Genomic DNA, 20521 nt, shown 5'->3' on the forward strand with positions numbered 1-20521 from the left:
GTCAACGTCTGCCCCCTCCCCCACAAACATTAAAACAATAAAGTTCCCAGGGCCACACCATTTGACTTTTCTACATAGAATGTCGAAAGGGCAGCCAACTGGCTGACCATTCGCATGCTAATGTGAAAAAAAAACACCACATTCCATTTGAACAAGATGGGGGAACCATTTACAGAACAATGTTGACAAAATGGGCCATTGAGTTGTGGGTTTTAGACAACACAGTTTATGCATCTCGGGCTCCCACCATATTCCATTTGAACAAGATGGGGGAAGAGCCCCAGCTTGCTGCATTAACAGAACAATGTTGACAAAATGGGCCGTTGAGTTGTTGGTTTTGATGTTGGTCCTCTGGGCATTCCGGAGGGGTAAGAAAATATGCATGATGAGCAATAACCATTACTGACCTTAATATGAACCAAACAGAAAAAAACTGCTACGAAACAGTTAGGTCTCTGTTTGAAAAAAAAGGAAATTACTTCCTACCTTAGTGGGAAACCTGGCACTCTGAGGAGGAGCCTAGCTTTTCATAGTTAGGAGTGTAGGAGCTGGTTGCAAGATGTAGGCAGGCTGCAAGGTGACCATCAGTCAGTGTTGATCTGTACTTGGACTTGATGATGTTCATGTGCGAGAAAGCAGATTCGCACAAATAGGTTGATCCAAAAAGAGCTGTCAGGTTGAAAGCACATCTTCTGAAATTGGGATACTTCTCTGCCACCAGTAGTTTCCAGAACACTACATGCTCTCCAGGTTGAGCAGACGTTGATCTGGCTTTGATCTCAATATCATTTTGCAATCTCAGAATCTCATCCTCAAGACTGGAGCTTTCAAAGTTGAAAAGTGATTTGACTTTGGCGGCAATGTCACCAACTTCAACACTTGCATCAAATGGATAACACATATAGCTGACTATAGGCTCGATGGATGCAAAGTCAGTAAAACGCCTCTCAAACTCTGACGAGATGCTCTGAACATGCTCCTCATAACGTGCACTGTCAAGCTTTGTCACATCTTTCCCTTGACGTTGTAGTTCTGCTTGCATGTGAGGGAAGTTGCACGGGTTACCAAGCTGCAGCCTGTTGGACATCAGCTTTAGCTTGCTTTTAAATGTGCTCACTGAACTCATCATGTTGACTATATCTTTACCCTTACCCTGCAGCTCTGAATTCAATTCATTGAGCTTGCCAGTGAGATCAGTGAGGAAAGATAAATCTCAAGGTCATTGGTGGACCTCAAGCTTTTTATGGTGATCCCCATGTTTTGAAAGCCTCAGGAAGACCTTGATTTCAGGCAACAGCTCCGTAAATCTGGTCAAAAATTTACCTCTGCTTAACCACCTAACATCCGTGTGAAGCAGCAAGTCTGTGTGTTCAGCATCATTCCCCCCGAGTCCGGAAATCCGTCTCATAGATCCTGTGTACCGTTGTGAAATGCCACTCCAGATTCGCTTTCTTCACCAAAGCCACTGTTGCATTGCAAATCAAACAAACAGGCTTTGAATGAGAATAAACAAAACAAATAATCTTGCTCCCACTCAGGGAGAAAATGGTAGTTCTTGGCCCGTTTCCTCTCAGCCATGTTGACGTTTTGGCTGTAATCGCTAGCTGCTCGCTACTGTTAACAGTCATTAACTTCCAGCAGTGTTTCCAACTCATCGGTAAGGAAATTAGTTATTGGCTGTCCTAAACGTCGCTAAATGATGTCACCAGGGCGTGTGATTTACTTAGTGGGGATGTTTTTTTCTTATCTTTTTTTCTTTTGTAATTTTTATTTGTTGATGTTTTTTTTTAGTTTATTTTAGAGAAAGAAAAGTTTTACATTTAAATCCAGCCCAGATTGTAAACCTAGCGCGATCAGCCAGCAGTGGCTTCATTTGGGTGCGGGGCCACAACAGCACCCGGTGCTGCTCATTGAGAACAACGCGCTTTCACCACACAGACTCCAAAAGTCTCCAACAACACCAGAAAAAGTCGCTAGATTGTCACTAGTCACTTTTTGGAAAAAAGAGTCGCTTGAGAAGGTCTGAATACTTATTAAATATAGCGTCAAAGTCGCTAAGTTGGCAACACTGATTTCCTGTCCAAAAAAAAAAAAACAACTTTTTTTTTTCCTACACACCTCGCGGTCGCCTTGGGATCAGTTGGCGGTTGGCGGGCTTTCACATGACAAGTGTCGAACACGCTTCAGTGGTGGCGCTGCCATTCAAACAACGGCGCTAAGTAAAGCAGAATGTACGATGTCAGCCTATCATCAATCCTGTTACTTGATTGACATACAGGGCAACCAGTCAGATGACAACTGAATTTTTTTCCTTTAGGTCACCTCTCATGCGCAAACAACGGCGCTAAGCTAGTCAACGAATTACCGTATTTTCACAACCATTCGGCGCACCGTATTGTTGGATGTTGAAAGTCAGCGGGACCTCGTCCATGTTGGTTATGTGATTAGGCTGGATGCGTTTGTCGGCAATCTTCTGACTGCAGTAGGTGCGGAAAATGGCCAGCCTTTCTTTGTAGTCCGCTGGAAGTTACTGAGCCACGGTCGTCTTCACTCTCATGGATAGATGGCGCCGTTTCATGAAGCGAAAGCACCAAGATGGACCTCCTTGAAAATGTTCAATTTTCAATTCTTTGGCGAAAGTTTTTGCCCTCAGTCGAATGGTGACTGTGGAGACGCTTCTGCCGGCTGCTCTTTGATCAAGAATCCACCGCTCCAGTTGGTCTTCCAACTCGGGCCACCTCGCCTTCTTTCAACGGAAACTCAGCTTCGTCTTTACCACTTGGCGAAGCTCGTTCTCCTGCTTCCTCCATTTGCGAACCATGGATTCGTTGACCTTAAATTCTCTCGCGGCTGCTCGATTCCCATGTTTGTCCGCATAACCGATGGCTTAAAGTTTGAACTGAGCTTCGTAGGCGTGTCTCTTTGTAGAATTCATTTTTGGGGGTTCTTAGAAACCAAAACTGAAGTTGTTTTGCAATAATGCACATACCCACATTTCATACAGGTGCTGGTACCTGCTTGGGGCATGCATTTAGTGTCCACTTACACGCCCACCCTTCACTGATTGGCCGACTTCTTCGCCGCATGCCTGTCCTCATTCACTTCCGCCTTTTCTTTATATAAATGCGTGTCGGCTCTCTGTCAGGTTTTGGTACTCAGCGCATACACAAGACGCTCCGCATTATAAGGCGTGCTGTCCACTTTGGAGAAAATTTTAGACTTTTAATGGCGCCTTATAGGTGTGAAAATACGGTACCCCTGATTTTAAGGCGGGCTGCCCAATATGTCGATTGTGATCGACCAGGAGGCAGCAGACTGGTCCCAAGTCGACCGCGAGCGGTGGGAGGAGGAAATGGAGGTGTCTGTGTGTTTCGGTTTCGTTCATGTGAGGGGCCGTTCCGGCTGTTGCTCATCGTGGCGCTCGTGCATATGCGCGCTTGTGCATGGTTGGGCGCCCACGTGCGTGCGTGCGTGTGTATATGCTTGCACGTGCGCCATCGGGTCGATCGCGGGATGTTGGTCGCTTCAAAAATAGATCTTCGGTCAAAAAGGTTTGGTCATCCCTGCCCAATGTGGCAGGCTGACCCAAGTAGTAAGTAACCGCTGCAGCTAGCATGCAGACAGTGCCAGGTTTGAGTGGCAACAACGGAATACAAGCCACATTTGAAGAAGTCCCTGCATTAAGGTGCTAAGCAACATACATAGTAAGAGAAAAAAATTCTTGAACATTGTTACACACAGTGAGGTACAATCACATCGAGGAAACTGGGATTCATCGTTCATAGCAGATTCTCATTCATATATGTATATATACATGTGGGTGATAGCAACTCAGAGTACACAATTGGAAAAATAGATGCACTCCCTAAAAATGGTTATGGTTACTTACATAGTCGGGTGGCATGGTGGACGATTGGTTAGCACGTCCGCCTAACAGTGCATCGGTGCACGGTTCTGTTCCATTTCTGGCCTTCCTGTTTTTTACCTGTTAGTGTTATGTGCTACCATCTTTCATTGATTGTTCGTTTTCATTTGCTGATTTATGGATCGTAGTCTTCTTATGACACTATAAGGCAGGGGTGTCAAACTCATTACTCTCGCAATCCACATCCAAGGTATGGTTTCTCTCTGACGGCTGTTATGACTGTGAACCCATAAGACCCCCTTATATCCCCTTATCGACAACAAACTAGCTTTTAAATCAGAAGCCAGTAAATTATTTGTACAGCTATTTCGAAAATTTTTTGAAATGGGGGTTCGTGGTAACAAATCCCATCTCCATCTCAAATATTGTTCGAAACAATAGTCGGCACACTTGATGGACCACATAAATGACGTCGCGCGGGCCGGATCTCACCCTTGGGCCTTGAGTTTGACATCAGTGCTTTAAGGTATCCAGCCTGTAGTTTGTGGCCGACTATCTCACAAGACAAGAGCCTGTGACTTCTGCGCATGGATACATTTCATTTGGCATATACCTTATAATAACACATGCTTTCCTTTATCTATTTGAAAAAAAACCCATCAGTTTCAATACTCATTTAAGATTCTCTTTTCCTAGGAATCAGATGTGCTTTGTGACACATGAAACAATACTAACATGATCTATGTTTTTGTTTTTCTTCTTTTTTATAGCCAAGCGAGGGTTGCCACATCTGGAAAATGCACCTGGTGAAGGGTCAAGAGGGCTTGGGCATTCAGATAACTGGTGGGCGTGGTTCCAAGCGCTCGCCTCATGGCATTATCATTGCTCATATTGAGGAGGGAGGAACAATTCACAGGTTTGGTTTTCTACTGCTTTATCTCAAGTGTGTTTTTTTTTTTTGTTCACAATTTTTGTAGCTAGATTTTTTTTACCTCTTATTTTATTTGTAATGATCAAAAGGACATTTTAAAATACAATCAAGGCTTAAATTAAAGTAGGACCTTTGAAAGTGATAAGGGTCTACTTCAAAACTGTTTCCATGCATTTCCATTTGTATTTGTATAACAGGGATGGCCGTCTTCAAGCTGGTGATGAGTTGCTTATGATTAATGGTCAGTCACTAGTGGGTCTTACCCATCAAGAGGCCGTTTCTATCCTCCGCTCTTCATCTGGTCTCGTTCAGCTCATCGTTGCCAGCAGGGTAACACACGTTAACACACACTTAAGGAGGAAACAAAAGATGATCATTTGTGATTTGTAGTGCATATAGGCTATCTCTGGAGACAGAAACCTAGATCAAGATAATGGGATTTGGGTACTTTTTTCAGGTTAGGTCACACATGGGTGGCTACTTTTTGCTAAGCCAGTGGTTCATAACCTTGTTAGAGGTACTGAAAGCTACCATTAAATATCTTGTCTTTGTAGTGTATTTAATTCATTATAAGTTGAAAAAGATTTGATAAAGTATTATGTTTTTATTTACACTCTACGCAACTTCAAAACTTCATTGAAATTATATTTTTCCATTACTTGATTCATTTTTACCACTACAGCATTCAGTTAGCTTGCTTGGTACCACTCCACCCCAAAAATGCATTTCTCTGAATGCCACAATTTACAGAACAGCTGGGTATTGTTATTTAAATTCCTGAGTGTTATGTATTTGGTGTTACTCAGGCTACCATCATATTGTGGGTGTACAACAAAGTGTTAAATTCTGTCATGTGAGCCACAGGCTGAGTTACATGTGCCACCCTGTTTAGTAAATGGTTGACTTTGCCTGAACTGTCTTTTATGCGGACTCACACATCAACAACACTAAGTGCGGAGTTGACGCCGTCGACCATCTCGCTGCCCATCCAGAGAGGCGCCCTGGTTAGCTTGCAAGCTAGCTGATGGCTAGTGCCTTTCTTTGTGGCATGGAAAGCCCTATAATGACCTAATGGGCTGTATTCCACCCACGAGAGGCTTTAGGTCAGGGGTGTGCAGACTTTTTCCTTCGAGGGCCACATTCAGAAAAATAGGAAGATGTAAGAGCCACTTTAGGATTTTTTTCCTTTAACCTATTAAACATGGTAAATAGAATCAAGCAAGCAGGCTTGTTGTTCTGTCTGTTGACCGAAATCATGTCGGGGTCACCAAATGTTGGGGGAAAGTGGCCTTCTTTCCTCCACGTGTTCGTTGAATTTCGGATGATAAGGATATTAGTTGTCCAAACACAGGCTGGAGTCAATGGACAGTTTCTTCGAAGCTTTTAATAACAGAATATTCCGGGCACCCGCCGTTTACAAACAATGGCTGCGGTGGTCACGAGTGCGAAGAAGAGAGGGATTCACATCATATTTATATCATCAGAAGGGCGGTACCGAAACTTATGGTGTGGCATCAGGACTTTCGTTACTCCTAAACCGATTTTTAGCTTGAATCAACTGGTGCATTCATATGTCTAACTGATGAGGTAGTGTGCTTCAAGGACACATCTGGCTACAAAACAGAATTTCACTGTGGACATGAGAAAGTTATAATTGCATGACTAAATATGTGCAGAATACACACTTCAGTTATCACTATCCCCAAATTGTACATGGTGCATGAAAGTTTCATGTTAGTAAAATATGACACTACTGTATTTTCCGCACTATAAGGCGCACCGAAAAGTCTTTCATTTTCTTAAAAGGTCACGGCGCGCCTTAAAATCCGGTGCACCTTGTGTATGGTCATTACGGTAATATGTTGACCCCAAGATGTTTCCTCGCTGGAGAGATGCTTACAATGTTATAACCTGCTGTTGGTTCAGTGAACTGTGTTGCTGCTTTATCAAATAAGTGTTTGTTGCAGCTCCAAAAAAAGGAGAACTGTGGTGTTGTTTTTTTAAAACGCACACTTTATTAATGGTTTTCACAGTCTCAACAAATACAGGTATGTCTTTTTCCGTCTCCGTGCCTTCTCTTCTTCCATTCGACTCGAGAGGCGTTAATGACCACCTCGAAAAAAACGTAAATTAACGATTCCTTCAATGAAACCACGAAAACTGAAAATAATGCATCGAAACAGAAAATCAAGCGAGGAAATCACAAAATAAATTCTATAGCTCCACTACAGAATTTATTTAGTGATTTCCTCGTTTGTGAATACAGTACACAACAAAGGAATAAATAACAAACACTTCTGAGACAGTCCAGTCCCTCCCAATTTACTGACATCTGATCGTTCAGTTGCAGCTACGCTCAAGGAAATGCCAAAATAAATTCTGTCGGGGGGGCTATAGAATATTTTGTGATTTTCTGTTTTGATGCATTACTGTGTTTTCATTTTTCGTAGTTTCATTGAGCTAATCGTTAATTTATGTTTTTTGGAGGCGGTCATGAATGCCTCTCAAGTCTAACGGAAGAAGAGAAGGCACGGAGACGGACAAAGACGTACCTGTAGCTCCATCTAGTGGCCGCATTGTAGATTGCACCTTATAGTCCAGTGCGTGCAATATATGAAAATAATTACAAAATAGGTCATTCATTGAAGGTGCGCCTCGTAATCCAGTGCACCTTTTAGTGCAGAAAATACGGTAATGGAGTTTCCATCCAAATGTTTCAAAAATTTTAAGCAGATTTAATTAAAATGCCCAAACCAAATATGCAACGTCTGCCCGTTTCCATTTGTTATTATTTTTGAGAATATTGAGTGGAAATGATGGCATATGAGAGTGTCTCTCTGCCACAAGACACTCAGCTGATCATGGACATATTGTTGACAGAGCTTTAATGGTTTGGAAGATCTCTGATCACTCTTGTGTCAGCATTCACCGTATACCAAGCTGTCATGAGAAGGAGACGCCAAAGAACTCTGTTTCTGTTAAGGAGATAAGGAGACCACTGCATCGTTCTCTGTCTGTATGGGAATGCAGGCGTGTTGCCGTGTGAATGTTTGCTTCAATTTTACAATTTTTTTCCTCCCCTTCCACTCATACCTTAATCAGCTGCTGCTATTTTTTCGTTACAACCATACGTGGTGTTCGGTCCTGTCATTGTTCGTTTTCAAAATCTGTTTCCATAGCCAAAATCAGATTTCCCTTGAACTGTATGCTAAAAAAATCAACCCCCTCCAAGCAAGAAAAATCTTTTGCAAATTTTAGAGGCCTTTTTCTTCCAAGTGTTCTAATTCAGGTTTATTTTGGGAATTTTTGATTGTTTGAATAAAAACAGTTGGATGGAACCCCACCAACTGTGATATTTTTTGATTAGTTGTCATTAGGCTCTTGAAATGGCAACATTTTGCATTTGAATCCCTACTCTGCAGATCTGGTGCGGAGCAGACCATTATGCGCAGTCCAATTGATATCCTACATAGAGGTGTCAATTTATCACGTTAATCGCGACTAATTAATTACAGTCACATTTAGCGCGTTGTTTTTTAATCGCGTTAATCTTAATTTTAATCTCTAGTTTTATTGTTTCTGTAGGTGGGGTGCCTTTTTGTATCGCTCTTTCTGTGTTAGCTTCCTGTGTACGAGGTGTTGAGGGTGGGCAAACTGGTCAGTCACAGCCTGAAGTGGACGTTGATTGGCTGTCATTATGTTTGGGCTTGTTTAGGAGAAGCTGATAGGCTCCCATTGGAGTTGGGCGGGCTAAGTAAGCAGTGGTGAGAAAACGAGAGGTGAAAATGTAGGAGCATGTGAGAGTTCTCGGCACAATGAATGGACAATTTACATTCCAAAAACGCCCTGACGGCACCATTGATAAAGGTAGAGTGGTGTGCCTAATTTGTAAGAAAGAGTTTGCTTCCCACCGAAGCAGCTCAAGTTTCTCGGACGTTTTTCCTATAAGGGTTTTAATGCAAAGCACCCAGTCGCGAGTGCAGCCACGGCTAACGTTAGCACCGAAAGCCTTAGCAATTTAGCTAGCCATAGCATAGCTCTTCACCAAACTAAACTCGAGGAGAACAACCCACGTACGAGGCATGAAGTCAGCATAGCTGCTGTGCCCTCTGTAGCCTACGAGAAGTGATTGATGTTTATCTGAGCACTTCATTTTGTAATGATGAACAGTGTTATTTCTGAAGTGCTAACTTACAGCACTGTGATTTAAGGGTCTGTTTTTTTTATTTTTTATTATCTGAAGCAAGTTCAGTGTTCAGTACTTGTATTGCTCAGAAAAGTGTTCTTACTGTTTTTGATGTTAACCTAAGTACTTTTTTATGGACCTGATGTTCTATTTTATTTTTATTTTGTAATTATTTGGAGATTAACAAAATCAAACAAAATAGTAATATTCCCCCTGGTGGTCAAAACTAAATGTTGCAGGTCGGATTTGGGACGAGTCTCAAATGCAGCAGAAAGTAAATGGCGAGGGCTGCATCTGTTCAAGTCTATTTAAAAACAATAAAAGACTTTATAATACGACTTTTTACGTGATGTCAATCTTTTGATCTGCTTCAATAATGTAATGAATTTAAAATGAAAATAGTTTTTTCTGCAATTTTTAGATGAGATTAAAATTTAGATTAATTAGATCAATTAATTACAGATCATAATTAATCTCACAATTTTTTTAATTGCTTGACAGCACTAATCCTACAGACATTGACCCTTTCATGCACCCTGTAACCTGATAACATGATAAGATGTCCACTGTAGTAACGGCTGTCCAGGAAACCTTCTTCTCTCTCTCTCTCTCTCTCTCTCTCTCTCTCTCTCTCTCTCTCTCTCTCTCTCTCTCTCTCTCTCTCTCTCTGTCACACACAGGAGGAATCTGATGTCGGACTCCGTCACCACCCATCCACCAGTTTACCAGATCTGGTTAGCATCTCCGACTCGTTTTGGCTGCCTTAAACTGGTTGTCACACTAATGATTCAGGTTTTTTTTGCTCCCAAGTGGTACAATTTGGGAATGGTATTATGGTTGATTTTTTTTATACCATTTATTATTGCCACTTACCGTACATTCCGGATTACAAGCCGCTACTTTTTTTCCACACTTTCAACACTGGGGCGTGTAGTATGAAGCGGCTTTTTAATTATTTTTTTTTTCCATCGCGGGAAAAACATGGACCAATAAAATGAATGTGTCGTTCACTGAGGTCCAATGAGATTGTATGACTAATCACAACTTCCGCACTTTTTGCCGTAGTGGGGAAAAATGTGTTACCCGGCAACAGTCGACCAATAAAATGAATGAGTAGGACACAGGGGTCCAATGAAATTGTATGATTACCGGTAAAAACAACTTCCTTATTTCAGTCTTTCTTCTAACCCTGATCAACATAGAGAATACCAGATGAAAAGCATATGATGCAGCTTTTAAACTAAAAGCGATCACTCTGGCAGTTAAAGAAGGAAATCGAGCTGCTGCCCATAATCTTGGCAGAGACGAGTCAATGGTGCGAAGGTGGAGGCTCCGGCAAGAAGAACTGAGCCAGTGTAAAAAGACAACCAAAGCTTTTAAAGGTTTTAAAGGTGGGCCGTCGTGGTGTTATAGATTCATGAAACGGAAAAGTCTGTCTATTAGGGCACGCACGACGTTGTGTCAGCAGCTCCCTCCCAATTACGAGGACAAACTTGCTTCGTTCCGCACATTCACACAAACAAAGATAGCGGAGAATTCCATCAGCCCAGATGAAATAATAAATATGGACGAAGACCATCTGACAATTGATTTGCCTCTCACTCGGACTGTAAATAAAAAAGGTGACTGCATTATTCTATTTAAAGTAGAGGTAAGATCGAGCCCGAGCCCGACCCGACCCGTTTGGGTCGGGTTGGGCCTTAAAATGTCAGTCATTGCTTCGGGTTCGGGTCGGGTCGGACTTCTCTCTCGCTGACTTTTTTTTTTTTGTTTCGAGGCCGTTAATAGTTTTGGCCACGAGAGACCATGGTTCGCAAAAAAAAAAAACAGAAGTCGCCTCATCACAACACGTACTGTACTAAACTCTTGCAATAACAATTCAAAGAACTCCTTCCAGTCTCTGTCGCGTATCCACCCGTCATTGTTCGTCTTTGTCTCTCTGCTACTCTCTCTTAAAGTGCCGCGCTGTATTCTTAAGGACGTACTGCTGCGGTGGTTTACGGCCCAATTTTCAAACCGTCAAAATGGCAGACGGCCTTAAATTTTCCCCGTCCACTCTTAAAAAAATCCGTCAATGATGGAAAATGGTCGGTTTATGTAACCTCTTCATAAACAGAAATATAAAAGATGTAAATGTTTATACAGTCTTGTTTAACTTAGATTTCGTTCCAAAGGACAGGCTTTGTTATCAGAAATCACCCCTCCTCCTCCCGAGTCATCACAAATAAAATATGAAATGTCGGGTTTGCTTCGGGCTCGGGCCTGCAAATCAAGTTAAGTGATCGGGCTCGGGCCGGGTCGCGCTTAAATACCCTCAGGCTGGTTTGGGTCGGGCTCGATTTTTTTAGGACCGATCTTAGCTCTAATTTACAGCCTAGTGGGCTGCAGTATTTCTCCTCGTAATTACGCAAATGCGCATCAAGATCTCTCTTTGTCTGGGCTCTTATGATGTGTTTCAGCGTAATTTTGTTGTGCAAATGCATATATCATGCTCATAAAAATATGGAGATTATTTTAACCTTAAGAAATTTTGCGTTTTTTTTCTGCGGGGGTTCAGCGGGGGACCGCGTCCGCGGCCTCACCCGGAGGCGCTCCAGGCGTCAGGGACGCAGAAGCAAACCCCCGCCTACTCATTGGCCAACGGTTTATAATACGGTGCGGCGCATATACTTACAAAATTGATTTTTCTTAATAAATCTGAGCATGCTTCTCTTAATCAGGTGCGGTCTGTAGCCCGGAATTTTCGGTACTTTTGAATTGCTGAAAAGTCCAATTCATCACGTTTACAACCAGTTACAACGCATAAGGATAGTGCTTCGCTAGAATGAGCCACAGACTAAAAATGTGGGAAGTGCACCATAAATAACACTAAAATCTTCTGAAATATTCTTCTATGGTCCTGCTTGGTGTCTTGGTTGATTGCACTCTCACATGGTCAAGAGGAAAAAGTTGCTGTAGGATGGCGTCCCTTCCACTGGCGTTGTCACTCAAGCACATGTAGAATTCACTGGCTGACAATCTGATGTCTAATGTGTGACTGGCGCACAACTGGCCGCATTGGCAGCTGAAAATGAGCTCATTGTGCAAATTCACGATCCCTGAAAGTTTTGACGACAAACAGGCTTTAAATGATAGACAATCGCATGGTAGAATCTTTGCTTTGTATCGTGAGCCAAAAAATTATTTACATGCAGGCTTCAGATATGATGCCGCTTGAGTGAAGTGAAATAAGTAGTCAGTGATACACTTAGAGCTGTTTATTGATTGGGACAAATGGTCAAATACACAATGAGAACACTTGCAAGAAGCCAAACAGTACATAGCTAACCCTAAACTCACACCCTGAGGCTCAATGAGACAAACCGGGCATGTTCCCCATATTACTCATGAGGCCATAAAAAGCGCACAGCATATAGGACCGTAATTACACTTTATGTAACCAGTTTATTTATTTACATTCTTGATTATTATGTTTTTATCCAGTACTGTATTTTATTTACTAAACACGCAAACCCAAAAGAATGGTGATTTTGAGGGGCTGGAATGTATTAATGGAATTCAGTTCATCTCAGGCGGGTAGAGTGAATAGACAGACAGTGCGACTAAATGCTGTCTATCAACTGGTTCTGGGATGGCCTGAACGACATGCCCACTTTACAGCCGTAGCTCCAGTCAGTCAGCTGCCTCAATAACGGAAGGATGAAACATGGTCACCTCGTTTGTACAAACCCTCAAAATAGGTTTAGGTGTGCCTGGTCAGACTGGCAACCTCCCCCCACCATTGGAGACAACACCAGGTGGTGATCAATTCACAGCTCCATTCCTCTCTTCACTCGAGTGTCCAAAAAATGTGACCAATGACAGGGCTACGAAGTCCATCATGTAACTGCGGCCCTGGGTGTCCGGGTGCCAGTTGCACATACTGTATGCAGCCATCTCGTTACCTCTGCGTCCCGCGTCCTAGACGCATAATTTTCCCGTGGGACGCACAGTTCCAAATAATGTGCGTTTTTGTGATGCAAGGAAATTTCTCAGTCAAAACAACAACTACAAAAAAAACTACGGCAGGCCTGAGGATTTCACGGTAACTGTCGTTACGGTAGCGTATCGTTTCCGTGGCGTCATTTTGACGAGACCGAAAAATCGTCTCCTATAAAAGTCACCGCACACGAGTTGACTGTACGCGATCAAATCTCTCCTGTGTGATCAGCGCAATTTCACAGTGTCTGTATGTGTGTTTGTGGTGTGGTGTGTGAGTGTGTTTCTTCTAATTTACTTTCGTTTTGTTTTGTTTTCAGTGTTGGGGGGGGGGGACGGAGCAGATAACGTTATGTGCGCGTGCGGGTTGCTATTTCAGTCCGCAAACTGAGGAATCGTGCGGATGAAAGTTTGAGATGGCGGCGAAAAAAACTCACAAAGGTCTCCTAATTACGACATTTAAGAAATGGGAATGCCAGTGTGATTTTTCGTATGATTCGTTCGAAGGGCGTATCACTTAACTCACCTGTGATGTATGCACAGAACACGAGAGCGAGATACGACGCGAGGCACGATTACGAAGCAAGTTGGTCATTTGATCTATAGGCTAATCGCTATGAAAAATATTAAACAGTATTGGTTATTCTATAATTTACTGGTTGTAGCATGGTAACTTTAGGAATAATACATTTGTCACAAGGGGTAGTAATGCTAATGTTAACTGTTGGTAGAACTAATGATGACGTGTGTTAGATTTTTTCGTCAAATTGATAGTAGATTACACATACATCGTCTTGGATAGAGGATGTCAAGCCACGTCAATATTTACCTGTATTCATGATTACCAGTAAATTAATCTTTGAAGTGTGAGATTGGAAAAAATACTCTGATTTTGTGGTATGCTGTATTCATGATGCCATATGAGTACAACATATTTTGATCCATTTATTTTGTTGAATAAACCTGGAGTACACCGCTGCTGATGTAATGCTCATTTTTAATGCATAGTTTTCAAACATTTACCCTTGAAACATTGTACTTTTGAGTTTCAGAATTCTTGATTATGAATATCAGTCAAAATAGAAAAATGGGTTCCCATGATGAAGGTTTACGGAACCCAAAATTAGTTACCGTGGTTTCCCATTGGGTAATCCGACGGAACCGAAAAACGGTTACCGTGAATTTCCGAAATCCTCAGGCCTGCTACTGAATTATTTAAATTTTTGCAGCATTTTTTGTAATTGCATGTATATGTTGTTGTTTGTGTTATTATCATATGCAATTGAATAAGTAGACCATTTCAGTATTCGAAATTTGGGACTCACTAAATGCATAATGGGACTCATGCTTTTCTGATCAGCGAGTCCCTGGGACTCGCTGGGGGTAAACTGTAAAATTATCTCTGTGTATGTTCACCACTCATATTTGAACATGCTTTTCGTTATGGACAATACGTGATGAACACCGAAGTCCATAACAAAGCACCACTCTGGTTTAGATCAGAGAGACCACTCCTCCCACAGATGCCCTTCAGGGTCTCAATTGGACACACACTGAAGCAAAATATGCAGTCTAGGGACGACAATCCAGCACCCTCTCCAGGGACTTGAATAAGGGCGGGGTCGTCTGAGCTGCTGTTTGGCACATAGGTATAAACAATTTTTTTCTCTAAACCTTGTCACTAGTTGGCAAGTTACTGGCTTGAATTCACTTCCTGATCCGTTTCTGAAGTCTGCATGCACTTGAGTATGGTGGCCTTTGACCATCAATCCATATTTGGTGAGGGATACAGAATACCATTTACACTCCGATACATATGAGCAGTAGGCTGCATGATACCTAACATGCATGTTTTTGAAATGTGGAAAGAAGCTGCAGTGCCTAGAGAAAAACTGCAAGCACTGGGTCATCATGCAAACGTTACACAGTGGGGCCTGAGCAGAAACTCAAGCCCAGAACCTCTCTACTCAGGCTTCCCTCATGATTTTTTTTCTTTTTCTTAAAAAATATGTACTGGTAATTAAAATGAAAGAGTATTTGAAAACTATGAATACCAGCAGTAACCAGTTCTTTGTTTTTTGGGTTTTTTTTTTTTTTTTTGCTTACAGTTGACTAACCTGGACAAAGTCGAGGACACATGCCAGACAGAGGCAGTTCAAGGATCTTCCTGCAGTCCTGCAACCATAAAGCTTTGCAGTCAATCCCAGGGTTAGTAATGGTGTGAACTCCCATGAAAGTGGAGCTCAAGCGGCAAAAGAGAAGTTCCACGACTAATTGACTCTCCCCTAAATGTCATTTTAGTTGCCCATATTAAAACTCATTCAGTGGCAGACATTTTCAAACCCTCCTTTACCCTTCCACGGGATGGATGGATTGATAAACACACACATATATATATATATATATATATATATATATATAGATATATATATAGATATATATATATATATATATATATCTATCATAGCATTAAAAAATAAATCTACTCAAAGCTAAAAAACCCACGAAGAATTCATTAAAACTATCAGAATTAAAAGAAAAAAACTAAACTCCAAACTAAATGAAAATTAACTAAAATTAAAAATCTGAAACTATTATTACCCTGGGACTAGGACTGCAATTCCTTTTTTTTCTTCCTTTTCTTCAAGGAGCTATCACTTCAAATCTTTTTCACAAAACCTTTGGTGAAATTTTGAAACATTTCTTTAACATAATAATGAGTTTTTAAAATATCTCAATGAAAGAAATGCAAAACCTCAAGTCCACTGTATGCTGCTGCTGCCTAGTGGAGCATTAAATAATTATTTTGCCCCCAAAATGAATGGACCTTTGTTCCACGCCTCATTGCTTCGCATTCGAGCTCAGCCTTTCCAGTTTTCCCTCCCAGTGGAATTTGTCACATCCACAGAGGCTGACCAGCTGAAGCACGGATCAAAGGTCGGGGGAGCGTTCAGGCCGATCTTTGGCAAACACACATAAACAGACGCAAGGATGCACGTCCTCAGAGATGCACAAGCAACATTACAAGAAAAATAGTGTCTCATCCCGCGTCGCATCCGCGCCTGCTTCTCACGACCTGACTGCTGCTTTGACGCGGCATGTGGGCGTCCCTCAGGGAAGACTCCTATACCCGCAGACATTCTTCATGCGTAAGCTTATTTACCTCACTTCAACTCCACTTGGGCTAAAAGGAAATACTTTTCATTCAGATTACTCACATTGTTGTTGTTGTTCTTTGGGAGGGGGGGCACAAACCGGGTGGGCGATGCGTGTATTTAAGCTCCCGCGGCATGACGTCTCAATCCGGGTTACGGGTAATGGAATTTCCGCTTACGCAAGTTCCGGTAACATGTAATATCGTAGTCAAAATATTAATGCACAGGCTTTTGTTCCGGGTGAAGGATATTCCTTTACATGGAATTCCGGGGATGGGAATATTTACTGTATATATATATATATATATATATATATATATATATATATATATATATATACACACACACACACAGATGTCTGTATATTTAAGACACACAAGTATGATTAATCTAAACAATGATCCTAAAACAATTCACGAGCAATTGAAATGCTTCAAGTATTGCTTTACATTTTGCAGTTAGCGCTTTGACTGACCAACAACCACTGGATCCAAACAACACAAATGGGGGGATCATAGATAGATTTTGCGGCGTTCCGCTGAGCCGTTCCACTGGTTTTGATGCCATGTTTAGCCCTAGTTTGGTAACCCTCATGAGCCAAGGCAGATATGGGAGCCGCTAGTAAAAGATCGCTCGACAGATGACAATTCATCAAAAATCTAAAATGGCTGGTGTTCGATTAGAACTTCCACTTACATTTTGGTAAAGTTCAGTTCGCTAAAGTTCAGCCAAGCTGACAACTAATTTGATGTTTATCAAAGGGTAATTTTCATTAACCATTTGTTGTGTCAATTGAAGATAACGTAGACAGCATTTTGCAATGACAAAAAAATAAATCCGAGGAAGTATATTTAGTGCCCCTCTCTTTCTGTCACGTTGGTTGAATATGCGTCAGTCCAATGTAGACAAAATCATTTGATCATACATTCAGTCTTTTGAACTGTTTTATATTGTTGCTTTCACACCCAACATACATTAGTCGGTCAATATATAGTCCTGCCAAAGGTCTTTGGCCACTCTTGTTTTAATAACCTGGTTCACATTCATTATAACAGAGTAACTCAAATAGTTGCTTACATTGTTGTTACATCTGTTGTTTTTGGTGAGATATTTCATTGCAGCATTCAAATATTTAAACTGTGTTTGGCAGATTATTTTGAAAATGTCACATTACTTTACACATTAAATTACACATCACTTTTACTTTGTGTCATTTGAAATTGATTAGTTACTGCAAAATAACCATCTTGTAGAGCACTCATATACTATAAGTTTTATGAACATATTGAAGTATTTGCTGATGTGGTACGCCCGTTCCTTAAATGTATAAAATATATCGAAGAAAATTAATAAACTTCACTTTGTGGTAACAGTTAGCTGTGCCAGACAGTTGCTATTTTGAGTGTGATTTTTCATAGTCTGTTATGAGTGTTACAAAGAAAGACTGAAACTGTAAACAGAACCGTTCTTCACAAGGGATTCAGCTCATTATTCTGTCCAGTCATAGGCGGTAGCAGTCGCTTGGAGTCAGTTGGTGAGGATGATGAGCTCTTTCTGGAGAATGGTGTGAGCCGTTGTGGCGTTGCGGAGAAGTCCTCAAAGCCAGGCAGACGAAAACACTCCTTACCACAACAACTGGATACTGTTGTAGATAGACAGGTGAGTAATATGGTCACTTGTAATTTTCTCAACTCAACTCAACTCAAATGTATTAATTGAGCACTTTCAAACAGCCATCGCTGCACACAAAGCGCTGTATATGGAGCAACTAACATATACAACAGTAACGCAAAGCAACAAATCAGCAAAACAAAGATGGTAGAGAGCACCAAACAGTATAACTAAGATCATAATTTGGGTCATGCTGAGTCAAATGCCAAAGAATACAAGTGAGTTTTGAGGCGGGTTTTAAAGATGGGCAGCGAGGAGGCTAGTATGTAATGTTCAGTGGGAGGTCATTCCAGAGAGAGGGACCAGCAACGGAAAAGGCTCGATCCCCTCTGAGCCTCAGTTTAGTTCTTGGTACTTTTAATAATGTTTGGTCCGCAGACCTCAGGCGCCGGGCAGGTGTGTAGGGGCGGATGGGCTCAGAGAGGTAAGGTGGCGCGAGGTCATTTAGAGATTTGAAAACAAATTTTGATTAATTTCAGGCAGTGCACAGGCCCTCTTAGGAACTCCAAACAGGAGATTCAAAACCACAGCTTCTCCACTGTGAGGCAAACGTGCTAACCACTCTTTATTCTATCACCTTTTTCTGGGCCTTACTCATTTTCAATTTCCTGGTATCCATTCAATTAATTTTTTTTTTCCCCCCTCAAAAATATTTAATAATATCTATTTACCACAATCTGCTTATTATACCACCAAATGGGAGATCCATCTCTCTTACATAAATACCGATGTTAATTATGTCCGTAAATACGTTTCAACCTGTTGAACCCCACTTGTGTTGTTAACGTATCTCATTAGTGTGCTGAGAAAGATGCACGGAAACTGTAGTATGTTGACCTACATAATGTTTCCATCTCATGTCCGGTTAGGGTGCTTTCGACTATTTCATTACATCCCGAAATTAGGAAACTTGAGGAATAACGAAATGTATAATTTCTTAATGAAATTATTCATATTAGTGTTCTCCACAGTGTCACATCAAAAGGCTGTCATGATAACAGTGACTCAGAGATAGTCACTCGAATTGCTATGTTAATGAGAGTCTAAAAAAATAAAGCAAAACAGAAGCTGTTTCATGGCATGAGCGATAACCAAACAAATCCCCTTAGCTAAATCATAATAATATATACATTGAAATGGTCAATGACCGCAAGTAACTGAGTAGAAATGTAAAATGGGTAAAACATATGAAAAGATGGGTAAAGACAGCTATGCCAGTGTGTGTTTGGAAATATAGGAAGTTGTCGCTGACCAATTGTAAGGTTGGCAATCTAAGTTTTTTTAAATGTTGTTGTTGTTATCCTGTATGCCTTTCGCTTTCAGGAATATCAGATCATTAAAAAATCAGCACGTTCGTTGAGCACCGTTCAAGTGGAATCCCCATGGCGACTTGCGCAGCCATCCATTATCTCCAGCATAGTACTGATGAAAGGCCAGGGCAAGGTGAGTGCACTCTTGTCATGCGAGATGGAATAAAGCCCGTAAAATTTATTTCAAGTACTGATGTTCTCAGCAACAATTAAGTATTTGTTGCTTCAAATTATATATGCTTATCAGAGCCTTTATTTACAAACCACGCACACATTCAGTAACACTTCACACTATTTTACTGCCCTTTTTTGTCCCTGATGTGATGACACCACAAGTTTTATATTGCTGTCCCGTATACGTCCAAATCATATTTTTATATTTATTATTTTTTTTAAATGAACGTATTCAATTTTTTTCTTATTCACGTTAGCATTGGTTTATGTCCCATTTTGGTGCCTCACCAACGAGAATTGAAAAGTTCCTCAAAAATGTTTCTCCTCTCTGTTGTTACAATCACCATTTTAAGATTGCTGAGGGTAAATCTGTATAGTTCTCATGAGCGATGGGCCAGTACCCATATCAGGTTTCGGTATCGGTACTTGCAACAGTGGCCGATACTTGCGGCCATTTTGCTTTAAGGGTCTAACAGGCATCCACAACTGACAGAACGTTTTGATGACCCAACTGTATCCACGTCAACCCTCTGACAGTTAAATATGACACATTAAACTACTAGTAACACAAACACACAATTATGACAAGGATTGACATCCTTATAACTTTGTTAATTAAATGCATTGCACCATGCAATACAGTGCATTTACGTATAAATATATATTTTTAAGTACCAAGTGCTTTTACCATCATTAACATACAGTCTATGGCGACGTTTAAGTTCTTCCATCTTACTGCATTCCGTTTTCGTGGACGTCACAAAAATCAAAAAACATTTTCACACACACAAAAAAACCCAAAACATTTTGGCATTGACAATTAACTTCATGAAAACTGGTTGAGAAATCTTATGGCTGTTTTATGATTTGGAACTAAAGCTATACAACAGGGGTGTCAAAGTCAAATGGACGGAGGGCCAGATAAAAAATTTTGCTGCAAGCCGAGGGCCGGACTGATCGAATGTTCATTGAAAATTTTAAAAATGACCACATATTGTTTATTGAACCAAATTTAATTGACTGAAAACCTAACAAATACATTCCAATATGGTCAGATAAATAAAGCAACATTTTTTTATGGCTATGTCAGAAAACTTTAATTTTCAACAGGCACAAAAAAATTTCCTTTGTATAAAAATACCCATAACATGAATGAAAGAAGCCGATATTATTCAAGGCACTATCAATAGTCCATATTTTCTCTTTTAGCAAAAGTAGGCTAAATTTACTTAAAAGAAAAACAAATAATAG

General features: G+C 41.0%; 1 protein-coding gene across 5 annotated transcripts in view; it reads left to right on the forward strand.

The window, feature by feature from the left end:
• Positions 1 to 20521, forward strand: part of pdzd2 (PDZ domain containing 2) — a 95681-nt gene that overhangs the window by 34855 nt on the left and 40305 nt on the right. For 4 of the 5 annotated variants that reach the window (XM_019896858.1, XM_019897116.1, XM_019896946.1 and 1 more), the window contains 6 exons: positions 4636 to 4781; positions 4994 to 5126; positions 9663 to 9716; positions 15069 to 15168; positions 17617 to 17774; positions 19110 to 19229. In XM_019896858.1, coding sequence (XP_019752417.1) covers positions 4636 to 4781; positions 4994 to 5126; positions 9663 to 9716; positions 15069 to 15168; positions 17617 to 17774; positions 19110 to 19229 — 711 coding nt within the window. The remainder of the gene's footprint in view (positions 1 to 4635; positions 4782 to 4993; positions 5127 to 9662; positions 9717 to 15068; positions 15169 to 17616; positions 17775 to 19109; positions 19230 to 20521) is intronic. The other variant, XM_019897032.1, reaches the window with a different exon arrangement.

The sequence above is a fragment of the Hippocampus comes genome, unplaced genomic scaffold (assembly GCF_001891065.2).
Source record: "Hippocampus comes isolate QL1 unplaced genomic scaffold, H_comes_QL1_v1.1 scaffold179, whole genome shotgun sequence".
In the NCBI taxonomy this organism is placed as follows: domain Eukaryota; kingdom Metazoa; phylum Chordata; class Actinopteri; order Syngnathiformes; family Syngnathidae; genus Hippocampus; species Hippocampus comes.